The 27162-nt window shown below is 35.3% G+C and overlaps 4 protein-coding genes across 4 annotated transcripts; all 4 read left to right on the top strand.

The window, feature by feature from the left end:
• The first annotated feature begins 845 nt into the window (after positions 1-845).
• On the top strand, positions 846-1821 carry LOC148296952 (non-cyanogenic beta-glucosidase-like). The gene is made up of 5 exons (XM_088249296.1): positions 846-1013; positions 1131-1200; positions 1297-1355; positions 1466-1566; positions 1752-1821. Exons 1-5 carry the CDS (start codon positions 846-848, stop codon positions 1819-1821), a joined length of 468 nt encoding a protein of 155 aa, XP_088105422.1.
• Positions 1822-2628: 807 nt separating this feature from the next.
• Positions 2629-4019, top strand: LOC110764043 (beta-glucosidase 12-like). The gene is made up of 6 exons (XM_088249295.1): positions 2629-2654; positions 2761-2978; positions 3061-3092; positions 3200-3302; positions 3427-3535; positions 3684-4019. Exons 1-6 carry the CDS (start codon positions 2644-2646, stop codon positions 3853-3855), a joined length of 645 nt encoding a protein of 214 aa, XP_088105421.1. The 5' UTR covers positions 2629-2643; the 3' UTR covers positions 3856-4019.
• Positions 4020-11330: 7311 nt separating this feature from the next.
• LOC110764041 (beta-glucosidase 13-like) lies at positions 11331-14548 on the top strand. Its single transcript, XM_088248247.1, has 13 exons — positions 11331-11544; positions 11666-11735; positions 11833-11891; positions 12006-12081; positions 12361-12438; positions 12556-12643; positions 12735-12990; positions 13079-13194; positions 13301-13518; positions 13602-13633; positions 13741-13843; positions 13970-14078; positions 14205-14548. The coding sequence occupies exons 1-13, from the start codon at positions 11371-11373 to the stop codon at positions 14374-14376; spliced, it is 1551 nt and encodes a 516-aa protein (XP_088104373.1). The 5' UTR covers positions 11331-11370; the 3' UTR covers positions 14377-14548.
• A 4605-nt stretch (positions 14549-19153) lies between these two features.
• On the top strand, positions 19154-22232 carry LOC148296951 (beta-glucosidase 12-like). The gene is made up of 13 exons (XM_088248204.1): positions 19154-19357; positions 19479-19548; positions 19645-19703; positions 19815-19890; positions 20176-20253; positions 20373-20460; positions 20552-20807; positions 20896-21011; positions 21118-21335; positions 21418-21449; positions 21557-21659; positions 21808-21916; positions 22043-22232. Exons 1-13 carry the CDS (start codon positions 19184-19186, stop codon positions 22212-22214), a joined length of 1551 nt encoding a protein of 516 aa, XP_088104330.1. The 5' UTR covers positions 19154-19183; the 3' UTR covers positions 22215-22232.
• Positions 22233-27162: the final 4930 nt, after the last annotated feature.

Below are 27162 nucleotides of genomic sequence, written 5' to 3'. Positions count from 1 at the left end.
CAAATTTTGAAAAGAACCTGACTGACCATTATTTTCTTGACACTGTCAATGTCATTACTTTGACCATAAATATGTAAGGATGAGTAAGGATGAGTTTCGCACCTTGAAGATAATAGCTTCTTGTTTATAAATTAGACCATGTAACTTTTAACTATTTGATTAAAAATTGGTCAATTTATATCATGTATGCATGAATATTTACAAAACAGACGTTTATGGTGGAGTGGGCCCTACAAAGCATTTATCATCTACCCATAAATGAATTTTCTTTATTTATATATATATTTTTAAGATTTTTGACCGAAATGGTCCCCCAACCATTGCTCAAGTTTCAACTAACCTCAAGATCGTTTGTGAATACCCTACCAATTGGACATGTTTTTATGATGTTTAAAACAAATAAAAGTAAAATTCTATTATACGCTTCCTAGTTCGTCCAACACAAAAGATAATCACATACTATGCCCAAGAATTTAAACAATCTACAAATTTACATTGTGAAGAAAACAATTCTGTGTCAAATTTCTTTTCATAGTTCGACCCAAATGGCAATTAGGAGACTCAATCAGACTTAGCGGCTACTCATACATATGCACCAAATATTATATTGAGTTTTGGGAGGAGACAAACTCATTCAAATATGAAACTTGCCATTTCCCTTTGTACCATGACATTCTATGTAGTTGCCCCCTCAAACCCATTCAATGCCCATGTGTGTTTACCATTCTCATGCCCAGCACGTACTTCCTCCTCTATATAAAGGCTATGCAGCATGCCAGCCAGGGCCAACTTATACTTCTCAAGATTATTACCAACAACAACCAAAAAAACCTCAAGTTAGGGCAATGCAATTACGTTCTTTTCTCTTAGGCATACTGCTACTAATTGGCTTTGCTTTGACGAATAGCGAAGCTGATATTAGAGCTCCACCCACACATTTTGACACTGCTTCTCTCAATAGGAGCAGTTTTCCAGAAGGGTTCATATTTGGTGTGGGTTCTGGATCTTACCAAGTAAGTCCTTTTCTGGGCTTTAATTTGAGTTTTGATTAGGGTTTTCTTTCAAATTCAGACCAAGCATCGATCCAAGCAAGAATATGTCTTCTTCATTGTGTCTCTTATGTATTTCAGTATGAAGGTCCTGCAAAAGAAGGTGGTAGAGGACCAAGCATTTGGGATACCTTCACCCACAAATATCCAGGTTTGTCCAATCAAATCATCAATTAGTTAAAATAACAAAATTGTGCAAGTTTTACTCTTATGTTCTAATAAATAAATTTTCTATGATTAGTTGCAGAAAAGATTAATGATAGCAGCAATGGAGATATCACTGTTGATCAATACCACCGCTATAAGGTTCATGACCCAATATGCACATATTAAATTTTGAAGCATGAAGAAAACTCATCACAATGAAGATGCTCCCGATAATTTTTATCTGATTTCTTTTTTGTTATGCACTGTAGGAAGATGTGGGGATTATGAAGAATATGGGGTGGGATGCTTATCGATTCTCTATCTCATGGTCAAGATTGTTACCAAGTAAGTTCATTTGTGACCAATCTTCAATATTTCTGCCTTCATGGATTTCGCTTAAGTAATGTGTCCAAGTTGTCTACCGAATAATATAACAAATATTTTTTGTGTCAATTACAATACTTAATTGAAATAACTTAAGCAAAAATATTTTTTTTTTCAAACATAAATTAAATAGAAGTCGAAGTTCAAGTTCGATAACATATAGTCCAACTTTTTTAAAGTTCAGTTTAAATGTTATCAGTGCACTTATTTCTTTATTTTCTGGTTTTGTTTTAATTATTAGATGGAAAGTTAAGTGGAGGAGTGAACAAGGAAGGAATCAAATATTACAACAATCTCATCAATGAGCTCTTACGCAATGGTGAGTCATCCCACCTTACATGATCAATAATTTATACAATAAGAGTTACATGTACTCATAAAAAAAAGTCATTTTGTCAAACTTATAACTCGCTTTTGTTGACAATGCTATTTATAGGTTTAACGCCATTTGTGACACTCTTCCATTGGGATCTTCCCCAAACTTTAGAAGATGAATATGGTGGTTTCTTAAGCCCTCGTATTGTGTAAGTGAAGAAATTAGTCCTTTGATTCGTATTAATAATTTAATAAATAAATACAATTATGACATTTACATTCTGAAATGTGTATATACAGCAATCATTTTCAAGATTAGGCAGAACTTTGTTATAAGGAATTTGGTGATCGGTAAAGCATTGGAGCACACTGAATGAGCCATATACCTTCAGTAGCTATGGTTATGCACTCGGGTCCCTTGCGCCAGGACGATGCTCCACTTGGCAGCAGCTAAACTACACCGGTGGAGATTCATCTACTGAACCATATTTAGTAACACACCACCAGCTCCTTGCTCATGCAGCTGCCGTAAAATTATACAAAAATAGATACCAGGTACAATTAATTAGTTTGTTGCAACAAGAGAGCGACTACTTTGCCTTTTTGTGACTCTAAAACAAACAAACTAAATGTTCTTGTGTAGGCGTCTCAAAATGGAGTGATAGGGATAACATTGAATTCACATTGGTTTGAGCCCCTATCGGAAGAAAAAGAAAATAAAAATGCTGCATTACGAGCTTTGGATTTTATGTTCGGATGGCAGGTGTATTTCGAATTTGCTTATGAATATAATATTTACTACTTACTAGCGAGCAATACATAATATAATGTCAATTCAATCCTTGAAATGTTTACATTCTTATAGGTTTGTTGAGCCATTGACGAGTGGTGACTATCCGCAAAGCATGCGATCTCTTGTCGGAAGCCGATTACCAAAATTCACCAAAGAAGAATCCAAGTTGCTAATTGGTTCATTTGATTTTCTTGGACTAAATTACTATACGGGTTACTATGCAAGTGATGCACCTCAAAATAACTTGGTATACGCAAGCTACACAACAGATGTTGGCGTTAATCTTTCATGTGAGTACAAATTAAGAATTTAATTCAAGCAATTTAAGTTTATAGAGTAATTGGATTATGATATTCATATGTGTTGTGGCAGCTGAACTTAACGGGGTCCCCATCGGTCCAAAGGTATACATCAAATTACTAGATTAAGCCTTTATAATTTCGACCATTAATCGTTTTGCACTTACAATTGTGACTCCTAAAAATCTAAAGATCTTCAAATTTTGGTGCAGGGTGCTTCAGAGTGGTTAAATGTTTATCCACGAGGAATTCAAGATCTTTTACTCGACAGAAGGAAAGAGTATCACAATCCAATTATTTACATTACCGAAAATGGTAATATTTTCTAGCCTTAAGTAATTGTATATGATCAATGTTTCACATATTTTTGGTGTAAAACATGCACAAGTGGTATAAAGTCTAAATTTGTAACTACTTAATAATGTATTATATATTGTAGGTGTGGATGAGTTGAATGATCCGAAATTATCACTTGCTGAAGCCCTAAATGACACCCATAGAATTGACTACTACAATCGCCACCTTCGTTATGTACAAAGTTCTATTGAGTAAGTGTATTAAAAAATTCATTTATAATATATATATATATATATATATATATATATATATATATGTATATGGTATAGCTTTAGATTTTGAGTTATTGATTCATATTATTGACATTAATATATTTAATTTCCTTTTATTTCTTTTTAGCAATGGTGTCAAAGTGAAGGGATTCTTCCCATGGACATTGCTAGACAACTTTGAATGGAATTCAGGATTCAGTGTTCGATTTGGTATCACCTATGTAGATTACAACGATGGACTTAAAAGGCACCCAAAACTCTCGGCGCACTGGTTCAAAAGTTTCCTTAAGAAGTATTGAAAACTTCATATCATATTCGTCATTCAATATTTGTATTTAATTCAATAATGTGAATTTTCTGTATGTACAATAATACTAGGGATTCCAAATTTGTGTACATATAAAATTTGAATTCCAAATTTGTGTACATTCAATAATTTCAATTTTAGTCCTTGTATAAGATTAAAATTCCATTCAACCCCCTTGTCCTTTGATGAGTGTCAACGTACGCATAATTATGAAACTCATTTGGTTGTAGTTCTTTGATTGATTGTCTTGAATTTGAGTTATTTATACTAACACCACTTGAGGTTTTTTGTGTTTTCACAAAACCCTCTAAGGTTTTGAAATAACACAAACACCCTATCAAGTTTCAAAATGGTTTCACTTAACTCCAAAAATCCAAAAAAAAAAACCTAAAATTGGATGTAATAGGACTTTTGCATAGACTAAAATACCCTTCATGATATCATAACTGTTTGGATACAGTCGCACCATAATCCCTAAACCCTAACAAAAATAAAATAATAATAAATAAATCATAAGACGCATCGTACTATTCCATGAGAAAAATTGAAGACGCTTCCTCTCTTCCATATCTTCATCTCTTCCATTGCTGTTCCGTCATCAAAATCCTTTGTTGCTTTGAAAAGAGAATTCTCAGATCCTGCTATCTCATTGCACCTTAATCTTTCTGCTCTATAGAGTTAGGATTTAATTGGTAGGAGTTAATTCAACAAGCCAAGAAATAGGACGTCAAGCCCCTGCACCAAGTCAAGACGTTGGGAGCAAAACCCATGTAGCAAACGAAGAAGCTGGTACTCAGCCATTGTGAAGAAGTTGCTCTAGTTTGATTTTTTAGTTTGAGTAAGGATTGACTTTTTTTTTGTTTTTTGTTTTTTGTTGTGATTGGAAACATATTAATTCCGAATCTGGCATATGGAGAAGGCATGGAAGAGATGGAGACGATGAAGGAAAGCGTCTTTTTTTCCTTGGGGCAAGCGGACAATGCGTGTTTGATGGGTTGGTTTTTATCTTTTTACTATTTTATTTGTAGTATAATAATGGGCAGAGATTTCAGTACAATTCTATCCAAACAATATTCTAATACCATGAAGGTTATTTTAGTATATGCAGAAGTATTGTTATATCAGGTTTTAGGTTTTTTTGGATTTTCGGAGTTATGTGAAATCAATTTGAAACATGAGGGGGTGTTTGTGTAATTTCTAGGACCTTAAGGAGTTTTGTGAAAGCACGAAAAACCTCAACGAGTATTAGGAATTCTATTGTACTTTGACCATTATACCACAGTGATCAAATTTTTGAAATTTAGTGGCCCACTATTTAGAGGTTATAGTATGGCTCGAGTCACGATCGTGTATGCGCAAATTGATCTCTAATCAAACTTGAGGCTCAACTTCAATGACCCAAATTGTCTATTTGTTAGAATCTCATAAAACATCATCCTAACCAAAAAATAATCAATCAAATTGGAAATTATCTAATTACTTAGTTATGGTCAAATAAATAAACGAACACAATTATGAAAAGTTGAAGAGAAAAAAAGGGATGATAATCAAGAACTGAGTCTGTGACACGAGAGAGAGGATGATATTGTTGTAAGCTTTAAATAGAGAAGTTTTTGTTCTCTTTGTATTTTTCTTTAGGGGGGTAACCATGCTTAGATGGGTTAGAGATGATCATAGACGTTGCCCTTTTTTTGTATTGTTTTTGTATTTTTTTTGTTTTTGTCAATCTGGTAATATCATCATTAAGACAGGGCAAGGAACGAATACCAGTTACAAAAGCACACGTCTAAAAGACAAAGGAGCAATAAAAATGTAACACCCTTGACCCAATTAAATCGTTTTATTCAATTTATCTATTTGTGAAATTAAAATTTTGCTCTTGGGTGGTTGGGGCACTTTAGTCACTTTTTGTTCCGGAAGGATTTTGGGGAAATGAATGGCACCATTGCATAGAGCTCGTCGATATGAGTTCGCAGACAGACGATACGCTCAATTTCGAGTTGTATTGACCGCGTAAAGGTCTAGAAACGAAATTGGCAAAAAGGAAATTTTGAAATTTGTTACTGTACAAACAATACCGCTACAGTGCCGTTGCTACCGTAAGTGGGCCAATTCTCTTTATCCCCCACGACTTTCTTCTCTCTTTCTGTCATTCGCTACAATCATTATAGCAGTAGTGACTGTTCGACTTCCAGGCCACCAATCGACGCCGCCATGCACCGGTTGACTGAGCCACCTTCACAAAAAATGTTCCTCTCGTCCTCCTCTACAAAACTCACCCAAAACCCGATTAGATTTGTTGATGGTGAGCTCGATTTGAAGCTGAGAAAGGTTAGGTTTTTCCAGTGGCATTCTTGCATTTTCCGGTGATTCCGACAACCAATTTCATCGAGTGAGGTATGGAAATTCATCCCCTCATCATGCTCTATCTATTTATGTAGGTATTGTAGATCGATTTTGAGGTTTTGCATATAGTTCAAAATACCCATTTTTGGCCGACAATTTCGGCTTCATTCCGGCTAGTTCCGGTTAGTTTTTGGCCTTGGTCCAAGTGCAAAAGTTGATCTCCTAGGTTATGATTCTAATGGTATGGGTATTGCATGTCGATTTGGAGTTTTCTGGTTGCCTAAAATTACTCAAGGCACCCATGCGCTGCCGGCGGCGGGTGGCGGCCCGTGGACCACTAGGTGTCGGCCCATTAGGTTCTAAAATGTTCCCCTTGTCGTCCTGAGCACGACGGTATGCTCAGATTTTGAATGGGTTACCGTTTGACAGTCGAACGGATATTGCACCTAATATGCGATATCCAGATTCAATAGGTTCAGACCGTTCGATCGATCCCAATTTCAAGTATGTCGTCATCTGTATCTCTAGGATCGTGCAGGAACTCTCGGATCGAGAATCGGAGTTCCGGTTACTTTGAATCAATGATTCTAGTGTTAGGTGAAGCGATCGCCGTCCGATCATGCGATTGGCTTAGATCCGACAACTCGATCGAGACCAAACTTACAAGACGTGTTGAGTAGGCTTTGTTGAACTCGTATGAACTTTCGGATCGGAAATCGGAGGTCGTGGGCCCCGTGGGCCCGATTGACCAATATGGGAAGTTTGACCCCTTGGTTGACTGTGAGTCTTCCGAGGTAGTTTCACCCTTCGAAAAGTACTAAAATGACCTTATAAATGAGTCTTGATTGTTATTTGGGTTATTTTGATTTTGTTGGGATTATGAGATTATATATTTGGTATTTGAAGTTATGGAATATATGATTGTGGGATGCTTAATTAATTGGTTGTGAAAGCGAGTCTTGGGACTTGGCTATGATTATTAAGAAGTGAGTGGACACTATTTTAATTGAGTGTTACTTTAACAATATGGAATTGCATGCATAAATGAGATTTGATTTAGAACTTGGCTTATTTGGTTTATTGATGTTTTATATATATATATATGTTTTGACTAGGGGTGACAATTTCCAACTCGACCCGTTACACGACTCGAAACCCGCACGGGAAAAACACGGCACGATTATAAATGGGTAATTTTCTGGTCAACCCATGGTTCACCTGTTTATAAACGGGTGGGTTTCGAGTCAACCCGTCAACCCGATTAAATACCTGTTTAACCCGTTTATTAAACGGGTCGTGTCATGGGTCGTGTCAACCCGTTTAATACCTGCCAACCCGCGAAAAAAATTAAAGAAATTGAAGCTTCAGCACACCCAATGGGTTTCGAACCCCAGCCAATTCCACCTCTCCTTGCACCTTATCCATCTTGGTGCTGATAACTTTGTGATTATATGTTACAACATTTGATATTTATAATGTCTTTACAAACTGATGAGCACTTAATTATTACATTTTAATCCCTAAATTATATTTGTTAGTAATTATTCCTTATAATTTGAGTTAATTATGTATCTAGGATTTAGGGTTTAATGTTTTAATCCCTAAACCCTAAACCCTAGTCCCTAAACTCTAATCCCTAAACCTAAAACCTAAACCATAAACTCCAAACTCTAAACCCTAAACTCTAAACTCTAAACCCTAAATCCTAAACCCTCAAGGACATGTAACACATCCTTTTGTGAACATTGCAAACGAAATTAATCAAGGACATGTTACTAGTGAGGATATTTAATAATTTCGTTACTCTATTAGCTTAGCAAAAACCCCAATAAGTATGTGATGCATTGATATGTGAAGAATACACAAATAAAATCCAAATAAGTTCATGGTCATCCTTGCCGAATTGTTGGAGAAGGCTATTTATAATAGTTAAACACTAGGTTCTCTCTTTGATTTCTCCCACTAAAAAAACAATTGATGGCGTTGTTCAAAATGCAATAATTATTTTCTTTGTTCCTTCTTCATTTTCTTCATTTTTTTAATTTTTTAATTTCTCTTTCTCAATCTTTATATATAGAGAGAGGCAAAATGAAATAACTATTTTATATATTAAAAAATATAATTACTTGATTAAATTATCAACATTTAGAATTTTTTATTTTTTTAAATTTGCTATTACTTAGCGCCGTTAGCGGGTTAATAGGTTAACCCGAAACCCGCACGGGAAATAAATGGGTCGACACGAAACCCGCACGATTATTAAACGGGTTATAGCGGGTTGACCCGAAATTGACACGGGAAATAAATGGGTCGACACAAACCAGACACGAACACGACCCATTGCCAGCCCTAGTTTTGACTATGACTTTATCGGAATGTGATATGGGTTTTCCATGAATTTTTATTGTTATTATGATTATTATTAAAATATATGGATTGGGTGATATGGGGTTTGATTATTAAAGTGTTGAATTGTCTTGCATATTTATATAATTTAGATTATTTAGATAATTGAGAATTTGGGAAATTGAATTAAGGGAGGGTATATTATTTTATATTATATGGGTTTGTGAATTGCACCATCATATGTACCTCCACATGCACTTGGTTACTTGGTTACGCACATCGGAAATGATGGAATTGATTGGTTTGTGGTTATGTCCCGGGCACCCTTGGCGGGGTGTTACCGAAGGCCCTTAGCTGGGCAGTCTGCGGGCGTAGGACTTTTCACAGACGCACGAGTATTGAGAATTCTGTTGTGCGGGCTGGTGAGCCTAGTCCCCCTTGTTGGACGGCTCAGTCCTTAGCCACATGGTCAATTGAGGATTCTTCCATGTGATTTAGTCAAACAATCCCCGTGTTGGATTGTTTTCCCCTATTACATGATGATGGTGTGGGGTGTGTGTATATATATTTATATATGTGGGAAAATATGTGGATTTATTTCCGGATTGGAGTTTCTTGAGCATGTGCATGGTGACTGCTCTGCACAGGTGTGATCATTGTCATGATGTTTTTTGGACAGGTTTTTTGTTGTTGTAATATACGCCTTGGATAAGGTATGGTTGCCGGAAAGAAATGATTTTGGAAAAGTAATTTGAGTTTAGAGTAAACGGTTAGTTTTAAAAGAGTTATGCATATTACATGTGAGTTTTTACAGGGAAATGGTTTTGAGTTATGAATCATGGGAAAAAAGGAATTTATTAAATATTTAGTTATATGCCTTGTGGTAATTGAAGTTCAGAATGAATCTAAATTTAATTGTTGGTTTTACTTGGACAATATCTGTATGTTTCTGAATTGAGATCCCTTTTTTTGTCATAAGAACTATGTGTGGCTTGATCCCTCACAAAGGGGTACGTAGGTAGCCTGGGGTTCCACCTAGGTGCAGCTGTGAATTAAATTATTATTTTTGTTGAGTTTGGTTTTGATTATGTAGGTGGGCCTGAAGCCCGATTGAAACTTAGATGAGATTAAATGCTTGTTTATATTCCAGTTTTACTGAACGGATGTGGTTAATATGTGTTTGTGGCTATGACGGGTCTGAAACCTATTTTGGATTGATGATTGATTTTGGCCTGAGTCTTTAGAATTGCTTGCATTTGTGCATGGTTGGTAGTCTTGGTTCGCTGAAAGTTGGGATGTTATTTTATTGTTTTTCTACAGGTTTAAAATGTGGGAATCCTTCGAGTTACAGAAGAGACTCTGCCGAATTTTCGACAGGAGTCAAATAGTTTATCCTTTAAAATTGGGTTACGTAGCTTTTTAGGGAAGCAATGTTCGTCACGGATTCCGAGGGGAAAGCTAGGGCGGGTCTTGTAAAAAAAAAAAAAAAACCAAAAGCCTAGAATGACGATGCGAAAGCAAGCAGAAGGCCACAGTGTTTCAGAGTATTGATCTTAACGAAGAAAAAAATATCTTAAGTGATTCGAGTTATGATGTTTGATTTTATATTGAATTACGGAGAAATCTAGGCATCTAAAAAATAAGAAAGAGAACTTCAAATGTTTCAGTACATAATGGTAAGATGTGAAATTAAGACGGAATATGAAAAGAGAAAAAGAGATAACAATACAAGAAGAAGAATTGCAGACAATAGAGAATTTGTGCTTGAAACAAAGAGAAACAAAGAAGTTGAACACATGGATTACTATGGAGGCGCACAATCCATCTTCTACTGGTGCTTTAGCATTTAAAATTTTCACATTAACAAAAGGGAAAAAGTCATTTTTGGGCCTTTTAGTTTACCACTTTTACCACCAAGGCCCCTGCAGTTTCAATTTGATCAATTTTGTCTTTGTACTTTGAATTCTGAGCAATTCAAGGACAAGGCTCAATTTTTTTTGTCAAATTACTCTAATACAGAGGGGCATTTCGGTCCAATCTTGCATCCCCTCCACAACCATTGAGGATTGTCCTTGCATTGCTTAGAATTGAAACTACAGAGAGACCTTAGTGGTAAAAGTGGTAAACTATAATGACCAAAATGACTTTCTGCCTCAACAAAATAAATTCATTAATTCTACATGTAGATGCATGTCAAAATTAATAATAGCACTGATTCCGTATAAAATTCTAGGAGATTACAAAAAATATTTAAAAAATGATTTCGAAAGGTAAGTTTCAATTTAAGAGGAAAGAAGAACGTGAAGAACTGAAAATAATTTTCAGATGTGCTGGAACAAGTCTGTAACTAGCGTAGGAGGAAAACTCATCCTTTGCATATTTAGAGTCCAATAAGATAAACATGCAATGACAATGTCATTACTTTGTCAATTACGTTATTTTTCTTTCAGCGGTTATAATGTCATTTCTTTGACCATAATGTCATTACAACGATCTCATCAATCACATATTATGCCCAAGAATTTAAACAATCTACAAATTTAAATTGTGAAGAAAACAATTCTGTGTCAAATTTCTTTTCACAGTTTGACCCAAACGGCTATTAGGAGACTCCACTATGCGCCTACTCACACATATGCACCAAATATTATATTGCGTGTTTGAATATAGCAGTTGAGTTTTGGGGGGTTTCTTTACGGTTCTCAGGCGCAGCACGTACTTCCTCCTCTATATAAAGGCTATGCAGCATGCCAGCCAGAGCCAACTTATAATTCTTAAGATTTTTACCAACAATAAAAAAAAAAGACCTCAAGTTATGGCAAAGCAACTACGTTCTTTTCTCTTAGGCATACTGCTACTAATTGGCTTTGCTTTCACAAATAGCGAAGCTGATATTAGAGCTCCACACACACATTTTGACACTGCATCTCTCAATAGGACCAGTTTTCCAGAAGGGTTCATATTTGGTGTAGGTTCTGCATCTTACCAAGTAAGTCCTTTTCTGGGCTTTAATTTGAGTTTTGATTAGGATTTTCTTTCAAATTCAGACCAAGCATCGATCCATGCAAGAATATTGACATCTTCTTCATTGTGTCTCTTGTGTATTTCAGTATGAAGGTGCTGCAAAAGAAGGTGGTAGAGGACCAAGCATTTGGGATACCTTCACCCACAAATATCCAGGTTTGTCCAATCAAATCATCAATTAGTTAAAATAACAAAATCGTGCTAGTTTTACTCTTATGCTCTAAATAAATAAATTTTCTATGATTAATTGCAGAAAAGATTAACGATAGCAGCAATGGAGATATCGCTGTTGATCAATATCACCGCTATAAGGTTCATGACCCAATAAGCACATATTAAATTTTGAAGCATGAAGAAAACTCATCACATTGAAGATAAGCTCTCGATAATTTTTATATCTGATTTCTTTTTTGTTATGCACTATAGGAAGATGTGGAGATTATGAAGAATATGGGGTGGGATGCTTATCGATTCTCTATCTCATGGTCAAGATTGTTACCAAGTAAGTTCATTTGTGACCAATCGTCAATATTTCTGCCTTCATGGTTTTCGCTTAAGTAATGTGTCCAAGTTGTCTACTGAATAATATAACAAATATTTTTTGTGTCAATTAAAATACTTAATTGAAATAACGTAAGCAAAAATAATTTTTTTTTCAAACATAAATTAAATAGAAGTCAAAGTTCAAGTTCGGTAACATATAGTCCAAATTTTTTAAAGTTCAGTTTAAATGTTATCAGTGCACTTATTTCTTTTTTTTCTGGTTTTTTTTAATTATTAGATGGAAAGTTAAGTGGAGGAGTGAACAAGGAAGGAATCAAATATTACAACAATCTCATCAATGAGCTCCTACGCAATGGTGAGTCATCCCACCTTACATGATCAATAATTTATACAATAAGAGTTACATGCACTCATAACAAAAAGTCATTTGGTCAAACTTATAACTCGCTTTTATTGATGATGCTATTTATAGGTTTAATTCCCTTTGTGACACTCTTCCATTGGGATCTTCCCCAAACTTTAGAAGACGAATACGGTGGTTTCTTAAGCCCTCATATTGTGTAAGTGAAGAAATTAGTCCTTTGAATCGTATTGATAATTTAATTAATAAATACAATTATGACATTTACATTTTGAAATGTGTATATACAGCAATCATTTTCAAGATTACGCAGAACTTTGTTATAAGGAATTTGGTGATCGAGTAAAGCATTGGAGCACACTGAATGAGCCATATACCTTCAGTTACTATGGTTATGCAGTCGGGATCGATGCGCCGGGACGATGCTCCACTTGGCAACAGCTAAACTGCACCGGTGGAGATTCATCTACGGAACCATATTTAGTAACACACCACCAGCTCCTTGCTCATGCAGTTGCTGTAAAATTGTACAAAGATAGATACCAGGTACAATTAATTAGTTTGTTGCAACAAGAGAGCGACTACTTTACCTTTTTGTGACTCTAAAACAAACAAACTAAATGTTCTTGTGTAGGTGTCTCAAAATGGAGTGATAGGGATAACCCTGAATTCAAATTGGTATGAGCCCCTATCGAAAGAAATAGAAAATAAAAATGCTGCATTACGAGCTTTGGATTTTATCTTCGGATGGCAAGTGAATTTCGAATTTTCTTATGAATATAATATTTACTACTTAATAGCGAGCAATACATAATATAATGTAAGGTTAATCCCTTAAATTTTTGCATTCTTATAGGTTTGTTGAGCCATTGACAAGTGGTGACTATCCGCAAAGTATGCAATCTCTTGTCGGAAGCCGATTACCAAAATTCACGAAAGAACAATCCAAGTTGCTAATTGGTTCATTTGATTTTCTTGGACTAAATTATTATACGGGTTACTATGCAAGTGATGCACCTCAAAATAACTCGGTATACCCAAGCTACACAACAGATGCTAGAGTTAATTTTTCATGTGAGTACAAATTGAGAATTTAATTCAAGCAATTAACTTCATAGAGTAATTAGATTATGATATTCATATATGTGTTGTGGCAGCTGAGCGTAATGGGGTCTCCATCGGTCCAAAGGTACACATCAAATTACTAGATTAAGCCTTTATGATTTCGACCATTAATTGTTTTGCACTTACAAATGTGACTCCTAAAAATATAAAGATCTTCAAATTTTGGTGCAGGGTGCTTCAGAATGGTTAAATGTTTATCCACGAGGAATTCAACATCTTTTACTCTACACAAAGAAAAAGTATCACAATCCAATTATTTACATTACCGAAAATGGTAATATTTTCTAGCCTTAAGTAATTGTATATGATCAATGTTTCACATATTTTTGGTGTAAAACACGCACAAGTGGTACAAAGTCTAAATTTGTAACTACATAATAATGTATATTATATATTGTAGGTGTGGATGAGTTGAATGATCCGAAATTATCACTTGCCGAAGCCCTTAATGATACCAATAGAATTGACTACTACAATCGCCACCTTTATTATGTTAAAAGTTCTATTGAGTAAGTGTATTAACAAATTCATTTATAATATTTAAATATATATTTATATGGTATAGCTTCAGATTTTGAGTTATTGATTCATATTATTGACATTAATATATTTAATTTCGTTTTATTGCTTTTTAGCAATGGTGTGAAAGTGAAGGGATTCTTTCCGTGGACGTTGCTAGACGACTTTGAATGGAGTTCGGGATTCACTATTCGATTTGGTATCACCTATGTAGATTACAACGATGGGCTTAAAAGGCACCTAAAACTCTCGGCACACTGGTTCAAAAGTTTCCTTAAGAAGTATTAAAAACTTCATATCATATTCGTCATTCAATATTTGTATTTAATTCAATAATGTGAATTTTATGTATGTAAAATAATACTAGGGATTTCAAATTTGTGTACATTCAATAATTTCAATTTTAGTCCTTGTATATGATTAAAATTCCATTCAATGCCCTTGTAAAATTAAACATTGATTTTTAGCCCTTTGATGAGTGTCAACATACACATAATTATGAAACTCATTTGTTTGTAGTCCTTTGACTGATTGTCTCGAATTTGAGTTATTTATAGTAACACCTCTTGAGGTTTTTCGTGTTTTCACAAAACCCTCTAAGGTCTTGGAAATTACACAAACATCCCCTCAGGTTTCAAAATAGTTTCACATAACTCCAAAAATAAAAAATAAAACATAAAATTGGATGTAAAAGGACTCTTGCATAGACCAAAATACCCTTCATGATATTAGAACTGTTTGGATATAGTCTCACCATAATTCCTAAACCCTAACAAAATTAAAATAATAATAAATAAATCATAAGACGCATTTTACTATTCCATGAGAAAAAATGAAGATGCTTCCTATCTTCCATATCTTCATATCTTCCATCTCTGCTCCATCATCAAAATCCTTTGTTGCTTTGAAAAGAGAATTCTCAGATCCTGCTATCTTATTGCACCTTGATCTTTCTGCTTTGTAGCGTTAGGATTTAAGTTGGGAGGAGTTAATCCAACAAGCCAAGAAATAAGAAGTCAAGGCGTTGTGAGCAAAACCCAAGTAGCAAACGAAGAAGCTAGTACTCAGCCATTGTGAAGAAGTAGCTCTAGTTGGATTTTTTGGTTTGAGATAGGATTGACAAATTTTTTTTTGGTGATTGGAAACATATTGGAGAAGACATGGAAGAGATGGAGAGGATGAAGGAAAACGTACGTCTTTTTTTTCCTTGGGCAAGCGTACAATGCGTGTAAGATGGGTTGGTGTTTTTCTTTTTACTATTTTATTTGTAGTATAATATTGGGTAGAGATTACGGTACAATTCTATCCAAACAGTATTCTAATACTATATGAAGGGTATTTTAGTCCATGCAGAAGTATTGTTATATCAGGGTTTAGGTTCTTTTGGATTTTTGGAGTTATGTGAAACCAATTTGAAACATAAGGTGGTGTTTGTGTAATTTTTAGGACCTCAAGGAGTTTTGTGAAAACACGAAAAACCTCATGGGGTGTTTGGATAAATAAATTCCCGAATTTTCACCTATTCGTTCAAATTCTATTGTACTTTGACCATATACCACGGTGACAAAAATTATGAAATTTAGTAGCCCACTGTTTAGAGGCTACAGTAAGGCTTGTGACACAAGCGCATATGCGCAAATTGATCTCTAATTGAACTTGAGGCTCAACTTCAACGACCCAAATTGTCTATTTGTTAGAATCTCATAAAACATCATCCTAATCAAAAAATAATCAATCAAATTGGAAATTATCTAATTATTTAGTTATGGTCAAATTAATAAACCAACACAATTATGAAAAGTTGAAAAAAAAAAAAAAAAGGGATGATAATCATTGAGTCTGTGACGAGAAAAAGAAGGATATTGTTGTAAGCTTTAGATAGAGAAGTTTCTATTCTCTTTGTTTTTTTATTTAGAGGGTAACCATGTTTAAATGGGTTAGAGATCATCATAGAGGTTGCCCCTTTTTTTGTCAATCTGGTAATATCATCATTAAACCAGGGCGAGGAACGAATACCAATTACAAAAGCACAATTCTAAAAGACAAAGGAGTAATAAAAAAACTAGAAGCCTGTGACAATGCCTAAGCAAGCAGAAGCCTATGACGATGTGAAAGCAAGCAGAAGGCCACAGTGTTTCAGAGTATTAATCTTATAATTGATGAAGACAAAAATATCTTAAGTTATTCGAGTCATGCATGTTTGATGTTACATGAATTACGCAGAAATCTAGGCAGCAACAAAAATTAGAGAATTTTCAATGTTTCAGTACATAATGGTACGATGTGAAATTGAGATGGAATATGAAAAGAGAAAAAGAGACAACAATGCGAGAAGAAGAAATTTGCAGACAATAGAGCACAAAGAGAAACAAAGAAGCTGAACACTTGGATTACTACATAGGCTCACAATCCATCTTCTACCGGTGCTTTTACATTTAATATTTAATATTAACAAAATGCAAAAAGTCATTTTTGGCCTTTATCACTAAGGTCCCTGTAGTTTTAATTTGATCAATTTTGTCCCTGTAGTTTGAGGGGCATTTCAGTCCAATCTTGCATCCCCTCCACAACCATTCCCTAGCCAGAGAGAGAGAGAGAGAGAGGGGGGGGAATAGGTGGTTGTGGGGTGGGTTGATTGTCGCTATAGGGTAGGGAGTGGGTTGAGTTAGGAGGAAGAGGTTGGGTGGGGAGGGGGAGGAGGGATGGGAGAAGGTTGTTGGGGAGGGGTGTTGGGTGGCTGTGGGGTGGTTGTGGAGGGTCTGTTAGTTGGACTGAAATGCCCCTCCATGTTAGAGTAATTTGACAAAAATTGGGGATTTTCCTTGCATTGTTCGGAATTAAAACTACATGTACCTTAGTGGTAAAAGTGGTAAGCTACATGGACCAAAATGACTTTGTGTCGTAACAAAATAAATTTATTCTACATGTAGATGCCTGTCTTCCATATAAAATTCTAGGATATTAAAAAAATATTAAAAAAATGATTTTGAATGGTAAGTTTCAATCTGGAATGAAAGAAGAACGTGAAGAAGTGATAATAATTTTCAGATGTGCTTGAACATTTGCGTAGTTAGCGTACGTGGAAAACTCATCCTTGCATATTTATAGTCCAATAAGATAAACATGCAGTGATGACTTTTTTAAATAAATTAAAATAAAATTCAAGGCGTTTTTTCCTTTTTGCTACTCTTTTGACGTTTTCAAAAGACGATGTACCTTGAATTAGGACATGAAGGGAAATCTCATATAATATTTCAAAGCATTCCTTGAATCAATGTAATTTACTTGCTACATGAACCCAAATTAATCTCAAGAGTTAAATGTGGTAAGCTGTGCTATGTTCTCTAATTAATTATTATCCAATATGTGATCAAGATCTTTTCCTTGATTCATGTGAAATATAAGGAGCTGAATATCGTATGCTATATATGTCCACCAAATTTAACTTCTAAAGTTTGGAGGAAGATCCCAGTGGAAGAGTGTCGCAAATGATGTTAAACCTATAAATAATATGATCAATAAAAGCATATTAAAGTTTTGTTTAAATGATTATTTATGATTGCATGTGAATGTTATTGTATAGATGATTAATCATGTAAAGTCACCATTGCGAATGAGCTCATTGATATTTAATTCCTTCATTGTTATAATTAGATCTAATTATGAATCCAACATCATAAAATGAGAAAATAAGTGAATTGATAAATAGAAATTAGAGAAAAGACCCTAATTGCATTGCCATAACTTGAGACGTTTTTTGTTGGAAATCTTGATAAGTATAAGTTGACTCTGGTTGGCATGGTGAAATAAATTTCTTTGCAAAACACTTGTGCATGCCATTAGAAGGGTGTTGAGGGCGCAACTCTGTAGAATGTCATGGTACAAATGGGAAAGTTTCATATTTGGTTGAATAGTCAAACACGAATAGTGTGAGTAGCAGCAAATTCTGATTTAGTCTCCTAATTAACCACATGGGTCAAATTTTGAAAAGAACTTGACGGACCATTATTTTCTTGACACTGTCAATGTCATTACTTTGACCATAAATATGTAAGATGAGTTTGGCCATTACGTTATTTTTCTTGCAGCAGTTAAAACGTCTTCACAACGTTTTCTTGTGTTCTTTTGACGGTTTCAAAGATAATAGCTTCAGTAACTATCTCTTTTTTCGCACCTTGAAGATAATAGCTTCTTATTTATAAATTAGACCATGTAACATTTAACTATTTTATTAAAAATTAGTCAACCTATCATGTATGCATGAATATTTACAAAACAAACATTTATATCATAAAAGTTAAATGCGAAGTGGGTCCTATAAGGTATTCTTCAAATAAATTGCGGAGTAGGCCCTACAAAGTATCTATCATCTACCCATAAATGGATTTTCTTTATATATATATATACATATATTTAGGGTATTTCACCGAAATGGTGCCCAACTATTGCTCAAGTTTCAACTAACCTCAAGATCGTTTGTGAAAACCCCACCAATTGGACATGTTTTTTCGATGTTTAAAAGAAATAAAAGTAAAATTCTATTATACGCTTCCTAGTTCGTCAAACACAAAAGATAATCACATACTATGCCCAAGAATTTAAACAATCTACAAATTTACATTGTGAAGAAAACAATTCTGTGTCAAATTTCTTTTCACAGTTCCACCCAAATGGCTATTAGGAGACTCAATCAGACTTAGCGGCTACTCGCACATATGCACCAAATATTATATTTACATTGTGAAGAAAACAATTCTGTGTCAAATTTCTTTTCACAGTTTGACCCAAACCGCTATTAGGAGACTCCACTTTGCGGCTACTCACACATATACACCATTATATTGCGTGTTTGAATATAGCAGTTGAGTTTTGGAAGGAGACAAACTCATTCAAATATGAAACTTGCCATTTCCCTTTGTACCATGACATTCTACGTAGTTGCCCCCTCAAACCCATTCAATGCCCATGTGTGTTTACTATTCTCATGCGCAGCACGTACTTCCTCCTCTATATAAAGGCCATGCAGCATGCCAGCCAGAGCCAACTTATACTTCTCAAGATTATTACCAACAACAACAAAAAAAAACCTCAAGTTATGGCAATGCAATTACGTTCTTTTCTCTTAGGCATACTGCTACTAATTGGCTTTGCTTTGACGAATAGCGAAGCTGATATTAGAGCTCCACCCACACATTTTGACACTGCTTCTCTCAATAGGAGCAGTTTTCCAAAAGGGTTCATATTTGGTGTAGGTTCTGGATCTTACCAAGTAAGTCCTTTTTTGGGCTTTAATTTGAGTTTTGATTAGGGTTTTCTTTCAAATTCAGACTAAGCATCGATCCAAGCAAGAATATTGACATCTTCTTCCTTGTGTCTCTTGTGTATTTCAGTATGAAGGTGCTGCAAAAGAAGGTGGTAGAGGACCAAGCATTTGGGATACCTTCACCCACAAATATCCAGGTTTGTCCAATCAAATCATCAATGAGTTAAAATAACAAAATCGTGCTAGTTTTACTCTTATGCTCTAATAAATAAATTTTCTATGATTAATTGCAGAAAAGATTAACGATAGTAGCAATGGAGATATCACTGTTGATCAATATCACCGCTATAAGGTTCATGACCCAATATGCACATATTAAATTTTGAAGCATGAAGAAAAACTCATCACATTGAAGATGCTCCCGATAATTTTTATCTGATTTCTTTTTTGTTATGCACTGTAGGAAGATGTGGGGATTATGAAGAATATGGGGTGGGATGCTTATCGATTCTCTATCTCATGGTCAAGATTGTTACCAAGTAAGTTCATTTGTGACCAATCTTCAATATTTCTGCTTTCATGGATTTCACTTAACTAATGTGTCCAAGTTGTCTACTGAATAATATAACAAATTTTTTTTTTGCGTCAATTAAAATACTTAATTGAAATAACTTAAGCAAAAATAATATTTTTTACAAACATAAATTAAATAGAAGTCGAAGTTCAAGTTCGATAACATATAGTCCAACTTTTTTAAAGTTCATGAGTTGAAATGTTATCGGTGCACTTATTTCTTTATTTTCTGATTTTGTTTTAATTATTAGATGGAAAGTTAAGTGGAGGAGTGAACAGGGAAGGAATCAAATATTACAACAATCTCATCAATGAGCTCCTACGCAATGGTGAGTCATCCCACCTTATATGATCAATAATTTATACAAAATAAGAGTTACATGCACTCATAAAAAAAAGTCATTTTGTCAAACTTATAACTCGCTTTTATTGACGATGCTATTTATAGGTTTAACGCCATTTGTGACACTCTTCCATTGGGATCTTCCCCAAACGTTAGAAGATGAATATGGTGGTTTCTTAAGCCCTCATATTGTGTAAGTGAAGAAATTAGTCCTTTGAATCGTATTGATAATTTAATTAATAAATACAATTGTGACATTTACATTCTGAAATGTGTATATACAGCAATCATTTTCAAGATTACGCAGAACTTTGTTATAAGGAATTTGGTGATCGAGTAAAGCATTGGATCACATTGAATGAGCCGTATACCTTCAGTAACTATGGTTATGCAACCGGGTCCCAAGCACCGGGACGATGCTCCACTTGGCAGCAGCTAAACTGCACAGGTGGAGATTCATCCGTTGAACCATATTTGGTAACACACCACCTACTCCTTGCTCATGCAGCTGCCGTAAAATTGTACAAAAATGGATACCAGGTACAATTAATTAGTTTGTTGCAACAAGAGAGCGACTACTTTACCCTTTTGTGACTCTAAAACAAACTAACTAAATGTTCTTGTTCAGGCATCTCAAAATGGAGTGATAGGGATAACCCTAAATTCAGATTGGTATGAGCCCCTATCGGAAGAAAAAGAAAATAAAAATGCTGCATTACGAGCTTTGGATTTTATGTTCGGATGGCAAGTGAATTTCGAATTTTATTATGAATATAATATTTACTACTTCCTAGCGAGCAATACATAATATAATGTCAAGTTAATCCTTGAAAATTTTACATTCTTATAGGTTTGTCGAGCCATTGACAAGTGGTGACTATCCGCAAAGCATGCGATCTCTTGTCGGAAGCCGATTACCAAAATTCACGAAAGAACAATCTAAGTTGCTAATTGGGTCATTTGATTTTCTTGGACTAAATTACTATACAGGTTACTATGCAAGTGATGCACCTCAAAATAACTCGGTATACGCAAGCTACACAACAGATGCTGGTGTTAATATTTCATGTGAGTACAAATTCAAAATTTAATTGAAGCAATTTAAGTTTATAGACTAATTAGATTCTGATATTCATATGTGTTGTGGCAGCTGAGCGTAATGGCGTCCCCATCGGTCCAAAGGTACACATCAAATTACTAGATTAAGCCTTTTTGATTTTGACCATTAATCATTTTGCACTTACAAATGTGACTCCTAAAAATCTAAAAATCTTCAAATTTTGGTGTAGGGTGCTTCGGAATGGTTAAATATTTATCCACGAGGAATTCAACATCTTTTACTCTACACAAAGAAAAAGTATCATAATCCAATTATTTACATCACTGAAAATGGTAATTTTTTCTAGCCTTAAGTAATTGCAATTTTGTCTAGCCTTAAGTAATTGCATGATCAATGTTTCACATATTTTTGGTGTAAAACATGCACAAGTGGTACAAAGTCTAAATTTGTAACTACATAATAATGTATTATATATTGTAGGTGTGGATGAGTTGAATGATCCGAAATTATCACTTGCTGAAGCCCTTAATGATACCCATAGAATTGACTACTACAATCGCCACCTTCATTATGTTCAAAGTTCTATTGAGTAAGTGTATTAAAAAATTCATTTATAATATTTAAATATATATGTATATGGTATAGCTTTAGATTTTGAGTTATTGATTCATATTATTGACATTAATATATTTAATTTCGTTTTATTGCTTTTTAGCAATGGTGTCAAAGTTAAGGGATTCTTTCCGTGGACATTGCTAGACGATTTTGAATGGAGTTCGGGATTCAGTGTTCGATTTGGTATCACCTATGTAGATTACAATGATGGGCTTAAAAGGCACCCAAAACTCTCGGCGCACTGGTTCAAAAATTTCCTTAAGAAGTATTGAAAACTTCAAATCATATTCGTCATTCAATATTTGTATTTAATTCAATAATGTGAATTTTATGTATGTACAATAATACTAGGGATTCCAAATTTTTGTACATACAAAATTAGAATTCCTAATTTGTGTACATTCAATGTTTTCAATTTTAGTCCTTGTATAAGATTAAAATTCCATTCAACCTCCTTGTAAAATTAAACATTGATTTTTAGTCCTTTGATGAGTGTCAACATCCGCATAATTATGAAACTCATTTGTTTGTAGTCCTTTGGCTGATTGTCTCGAATTCGAGTTATTTATACTAATACCTCTTGAAGTTTTTCGTGTTTTCACAAAACCCTCTAAGGTCTTGGAAATTACACAAACACCCACTCAAGTTTTAAAATGGTTTCACATAACTCTAAAAATAAAATAAAAACCTAAAATTGGATGTAATAGGACTTTTCCATAGACTAAAATACCTTCATGATATCAGAACTGTTTGGATACAGTCGCACTATAATCCCTAAACCCTAACAAAAATAAAATAATAATAAATAAATCATAAGACGCATCGTACTATTTCATGAGAAAAATTGAAGACGCTTCCTCTCTTCCATATCTTCATCTCTTCCATCTTTGCTCCATCTTCAAAATCCTTTGTTGTTTTGAAAAAAGAATTCTCATATCCGGCCATCTCATTGCACCTTAATCTTTCTGCTTTGTAGCGTTACGATTTAAGTTGGGACGTGCTAATCCAACAAGCCAAGAAATAGGAAGTCAAGGTCTTGCTCCAAGTCAAGACATTGTGAGCAAAACTCATATAGCAAACGAAGAAGCTGGTACTCAGCCATTGTGAAGAAGTTGCTCTAGTTTGATTTTTTGGTTTGAGTTAGGATTGATCTTTTTTTTTTTTGGGGTGATTGGTAACATATTGGAGAAGGCATGGAAGAGATGGAGAGGATGAAGGAAAGCGTACATCTTTTTTTCCTTGGGGCAAGCGTACAATGCGTGTCTGATGGGTTGGTTTTTTTCTTTTTACTATTTTATTTGTAGTATAATATTGGGTAGAGATTAGGGTACAATTCTATCCAAACAGTATTCTAATACTATATGAAGGTTATTTTAGTCCATGCAAAAGTATTGTTATATCAGGGTTTAGGTTCTTTTGGATTTTTGGAGTTATGTGAAACCAGTTTGAAACATAAGGGGTGTTTGTGTAATTTTTATTAGGACCTCAGGGAGTTTTGTGAAAACACGAAACAGGGGGTGTTAGGATAAATAAATCCCCGAATTTTCACCTATTAGTTTAAATTCTTTTGTACTTTGACCATATACCATGGTGACAAAAATTTTGAAATTTAGTAGCCCACTATTTAGAGGCTACAGTTCGGCTCATGATGTACGGCTCGTCACACGAGCGCATATGTGCAAACTGATCTCTAATCGAACTTGAGGCTCAACTTCAATGACCCAAATTGTCTATTTATTAGAATCTCATAAAACATCATCCTAACCAAAAAATAATCAATCAAATTGGAAAGTATCTAATTATTTAGTTATGATCAAATAAAGAAACCAACACAATTAAGAAAAGTTGAAAAAAAAAGGATGATAATCAAGAATTGAGTCTGTGACGAGAGAGAGGAGGATATTGTTGTAAGCTTTAGACAGAGAAGTTTCTATTCTCTTTGTTTTTTTCTTTAGGGGGTAACCATGCTTAGATTGGTTAGAGATCATCATAGAGGTTGCCTCTTTTTTTTGTCAATCTAGTAATATCATCATTAAACCAGGGCGAGGAACGAATACCATTTACAAAAGCACAAGTCTAAAAGACAAAGGAGAAATAAAAAACAAGAAGCCTGTGACGATGCGAAAGCAAGCAGGAGCCTGTGATGATACGAAAGCAAGCAGTAGGCCACAGTGTTTTCAGAGTATTGATCTTATAATTGATGAAGACACAAATATCTGAAGTTATTCGAGTCATGCATATCAGATTTTACAGTGAACTACGCATAAATCTAGGCGGCCAAAAAAATAAGAAAATTTCCAATGTTTCAGTACATAATGGTAAGATGTGAAATTGAGATGGAATATGAAGCGAGAAAAAGAGACAACAATACGAGAAGAAGAATTTACAGACAATAGAGAATTTGTGCTTTGAACAAAGAGAAACAATGAAGCTGAACACCTAGATTACTGGGGAGGCTCACAATCCATCTTCTACTGGTGCTTTAACATTTAAAATTTTAACATTAAAAAAATGCAAAAAGTCATTTTTGGGCCTCGTAGTTTACTACTTTTATCACTAAGGTCCTTACAGTTTCAATTTGATCAATTTTGTCCTTGTAGTTTGAATTTCGAGCAATTCAAGGACAAGACCTAATTTTTATTGTCAAATTACTCTAATATAGAGGGGCATTTCAGTCCAATCTTGCATCCCCTTCACAACCATTCCCCAGCCAGAGAGAGAGAGAGAGAGAGAGAGAGAGAGAGAGAAGGGGGGGAATCGATCGTTGTGGAGGGAGGGGATAAGGTGGTTGTGGGGGTGCTTGGTCATTGCTATAGGGTAGGGAGTGGGTTGAGTTAGGAGGAAGAGGTTGGGTGGGGAGGGAGAGGAGGGATGAGAGAAGGTTGTTGGGTAGGGGTGTTGGTTGGTTGTGGGGTGGTTGTTGAGGGTTTGTAAGCTACTACAAGAAAAAACCTCTTTTGAGACCAACCCAAATTTGGTCGCCAAACACGGTTATGGGTGATGAAGTTTTTTAGTTCATCACCAATAGTTTTGTCAAATTTATCAACTAATTCACCACAAAATATTTCCTAATGGCGAACAAAAGATTTGGTCTCTAGGGGAGGAATTGGTGACCAATTGCAAGATTGGTTGCCTTTAAGCTCGAAAATTATTGGCGACCAAATTATGTCGTCTCTAAGGTTGCTTGCGTCGTCTCTAAAATTGAGATGCCGCAAAAATATTTTTTGGGATGCCGCCCAAATATTTCGTGAAACTTGGCGACCAATTTTTTTGGCCGCGGTTCCTGTAAAAAAGAATATAAAGTATTAAAACTATGTCATTTTCCTTATTTGACATGTTGGCAACCAAATAGCTTGGTGGCTGATTCCGGGAGACTATATATTAAAAAAATTTCCCTAACCCATTACTTCCCCCAATTTACTTCTCTCGTATCCACTCTCTCCATGTTCCACACCACCGATGCCTTCAACTCAGTCCTCCACGGACGCTCGCAATGAAATCTTCCATCGATGTCGTCCAATCATTTATATACCCACTATCTCTTCATCCCCCTTCAGTTTTCTCATGGCCCATTTCTCACTCTCTTTCCCAAAATCATCCTTCATCGATGCCAACCACTTGTTGCTATGGCAACATATGCTAGAGATTCTCTGCAATGTGCTGAGCTGACAGGACTCGCCCCGAATTCCTCGAAATCCGGGACGAATCCTGTGAAAGTTCTGATATCTTACCGATGCCGGGCCCACTTACTAAGAAACGAGACTTTTTTCCCAAAATTCGGCAATCTCCCCTGAAAATCGAACATTTCCCAAATTTTTGAACCTTTTAAAAACACAATTAATATCCTAACAAGCAGCATGCATCAGATACAATCAAGCAATTTACATCAAAGGCCTTCGGCCTTACAATCAAACCCTAACACGGGCGATAATAGAGCATATCTAATAGAATTCAGTTTACGAACGAAACGAAGTTCAACAAATGCAAAGATAAATAAAGATTGTCCTACGAGAAGTCGAGGCTCGGAAGTTCCGGCTCAGCTCAGTCAACTACTGTCTGGGGGCGCAAAACAGAAAAGTGTGAGTGGACCAAAAACAAAGTTTAGTTCGCAGTTGAAACCAACATAATATAACCCTACCGTTTAGAAAACGATACTGAAATCCATTGAAATAGTCATATCAATATATAATTGGGTCAAAACCACAAAGAAATCCGAAATCCCAAAATGAAACTTTACAAATCATCCCATTCACACTTTTCCTTATTATACCCAAACTAGTCTCTCGAAATGCGTGCCTGTTCGCATGGCGAGCGAGGAACCATTCCCCAGCCACAGAGAGAGAGAGGGGGGGGGGGGGGGGGGTTTACTATAGGGTACTGAGTGGGTTGAGTTAGGAGGAAGAGGTTGGGTGGGGAGGAAGAGGAGGGATGAGAGAAGGTTGTTGGGGAGGGGTACTGGGTGTCTGTGGGGTGGTTGTTGAGGGTTTGTAAGCTACTACAAGAAAAAACCTCTTTTGCGACGAAATCTTTTGCAACCAACCCAAATTTGGTCGCCAAACACGGTTATGGGTGACGAAGTTTTTCAATTCGTCGCCAATAGTTTTGTTAGATTTATCAACTAATTAATCACAAAAGATTTGGTCTCTAGGGGAGGAATTGGCCACCAATCACAAGATTGGTCGCCTTTAAGCTCGAAAATTATTGGCGACCAAATTATGTCATCTCTAAGGTTGCTTGCGTCATCTCTAAAATTGATATGCCGCAAAAATATTTTTTGGGATGCCGCACAAATATTTCGTGAAACTTGGCGACGTTCCCGTGAAAGTTTCGGCATCTTACCGATGATGGGCCCACTTACTAAGAAACGAGACTTTTTGCCGAAAATTCAACAATGTCTCCCCTAAAAATCAAACATTTCCCAAATTTCTCAACTTGTTAAAAACATAATTAATATCCCAACATGCAGCATGCATCAGATACAATCAAGTAGTTTACATCAAAGGCCTCCGACCTTACAATCAAACCCTAACACGGGTCATAACAGAGCATATCAAACATAATTCGGTTTACAAACGAAATGAAGTTCAACAAATGTAAAGATAAATAAAGATTGTCCTACGAGAAGTCGAGGCTCATAAGTTCCAACTCAGCTCAGTCAACTATTGTCTGGGGGGCACAAAACAGAAAAGTGTGAATGGACCAAAAACAAAGTTTAGTTCA

The sequence above is a fragment of the Prunus avium genome, chromosome 2 (genome assembly GCF_965620075.1).
Source record: "Prunus avium chromosome 2, drPruAviu1.hap1.1, whole genome shotgun sequence".
NCBI classification, from domain to species: domain Eukaryota; kingdom Viridiplantae; phylum Streptophyta; class Magnoliopsida; order Rosales; family Rosaceae; genus Prunus; species Prunus avium.
The sequence above is the reverse complement of the archived record's forward strand: the minus strand, read 5'-3'. Positions and strand labels throughout refer to the sequence as shown.

Coding starts and splice junctions, on each gene's coding strand:
- LOC110764043 (XM_088249295.1), top strand. Junction 2,979..3,060: donor TGTTGGCGTTAATCTTTCAT/GTGAGTACAAAT, acceptor GTGTTGTGGCAG/CTGAACTTAACGGGGTCCCC. Junction 3,536..3,683: donor TATGTACAAAGTTCTATTGA/GTAAGTGTATTA, acceptor ATTTCTTTTTAG/CAATGGTGTCAAAGTGAAGG.
- LOC110764041 (XM_088248247.1), top strand. CDS start 11,371: ATGGCAAAGCAACTACGTTCTTTTCTCTTAGGCATACTGCTACTAATT. Junction 12,439..12,555: donor CAATGAGCTCCTACGCAATG/GTGAGTCATCCC, acceptor TGCTATTTATAG/GTTTAATTCCCTTTGTGACA. Junction 14,079..14,204: donor TATGTTAAAAGTTCTATTGA/GTAAGTGTATTA, acceptor ATTGCTTTTTAG/CAATGGTGTGAAAGTGAAGG.
- LOC148296952 (XM_088249296.1), top strand. CDS start 846: ATGCAATTACGTTCTTTTCTCTTAGGCATACTGCTACTAATTGGCTTT. Junction 1,014..1,130: donor TGGGTTCTGGATCTTACCAA/GTAAGTCCTTTT, acceptor TATGTATTTCAG/TATGAAGGTCCTGCAAAAGA. Junction 1,356..1,465: donor ATCAATACCACCGCTATAAG/GTTCATGACCCA, acceptor TATGCACTGTAG/GAAGATGTGGGGATTATGAA.
- LOC148296951 (XM_088248204.1), top strand. CDS start 19,184: ATGGCAATGCAATTACGTTCTTTTCTCTTAGGCATACTGCTACTAATT. Junction 20,808..20,895: donor TGTACAAAAATGGATACCAG/GTACAATTAATT, acceptor GTTCTTGTTCAG/GCATCTCAAAATGGAGTGAT. Junction 21,917..22,042: donor TATGTTCAAAGTTCTATTGA/GTAAGTGTATTA, acceptor ATTGCTTTTTAG/CAATGGTGTCAAAGTTAAGG.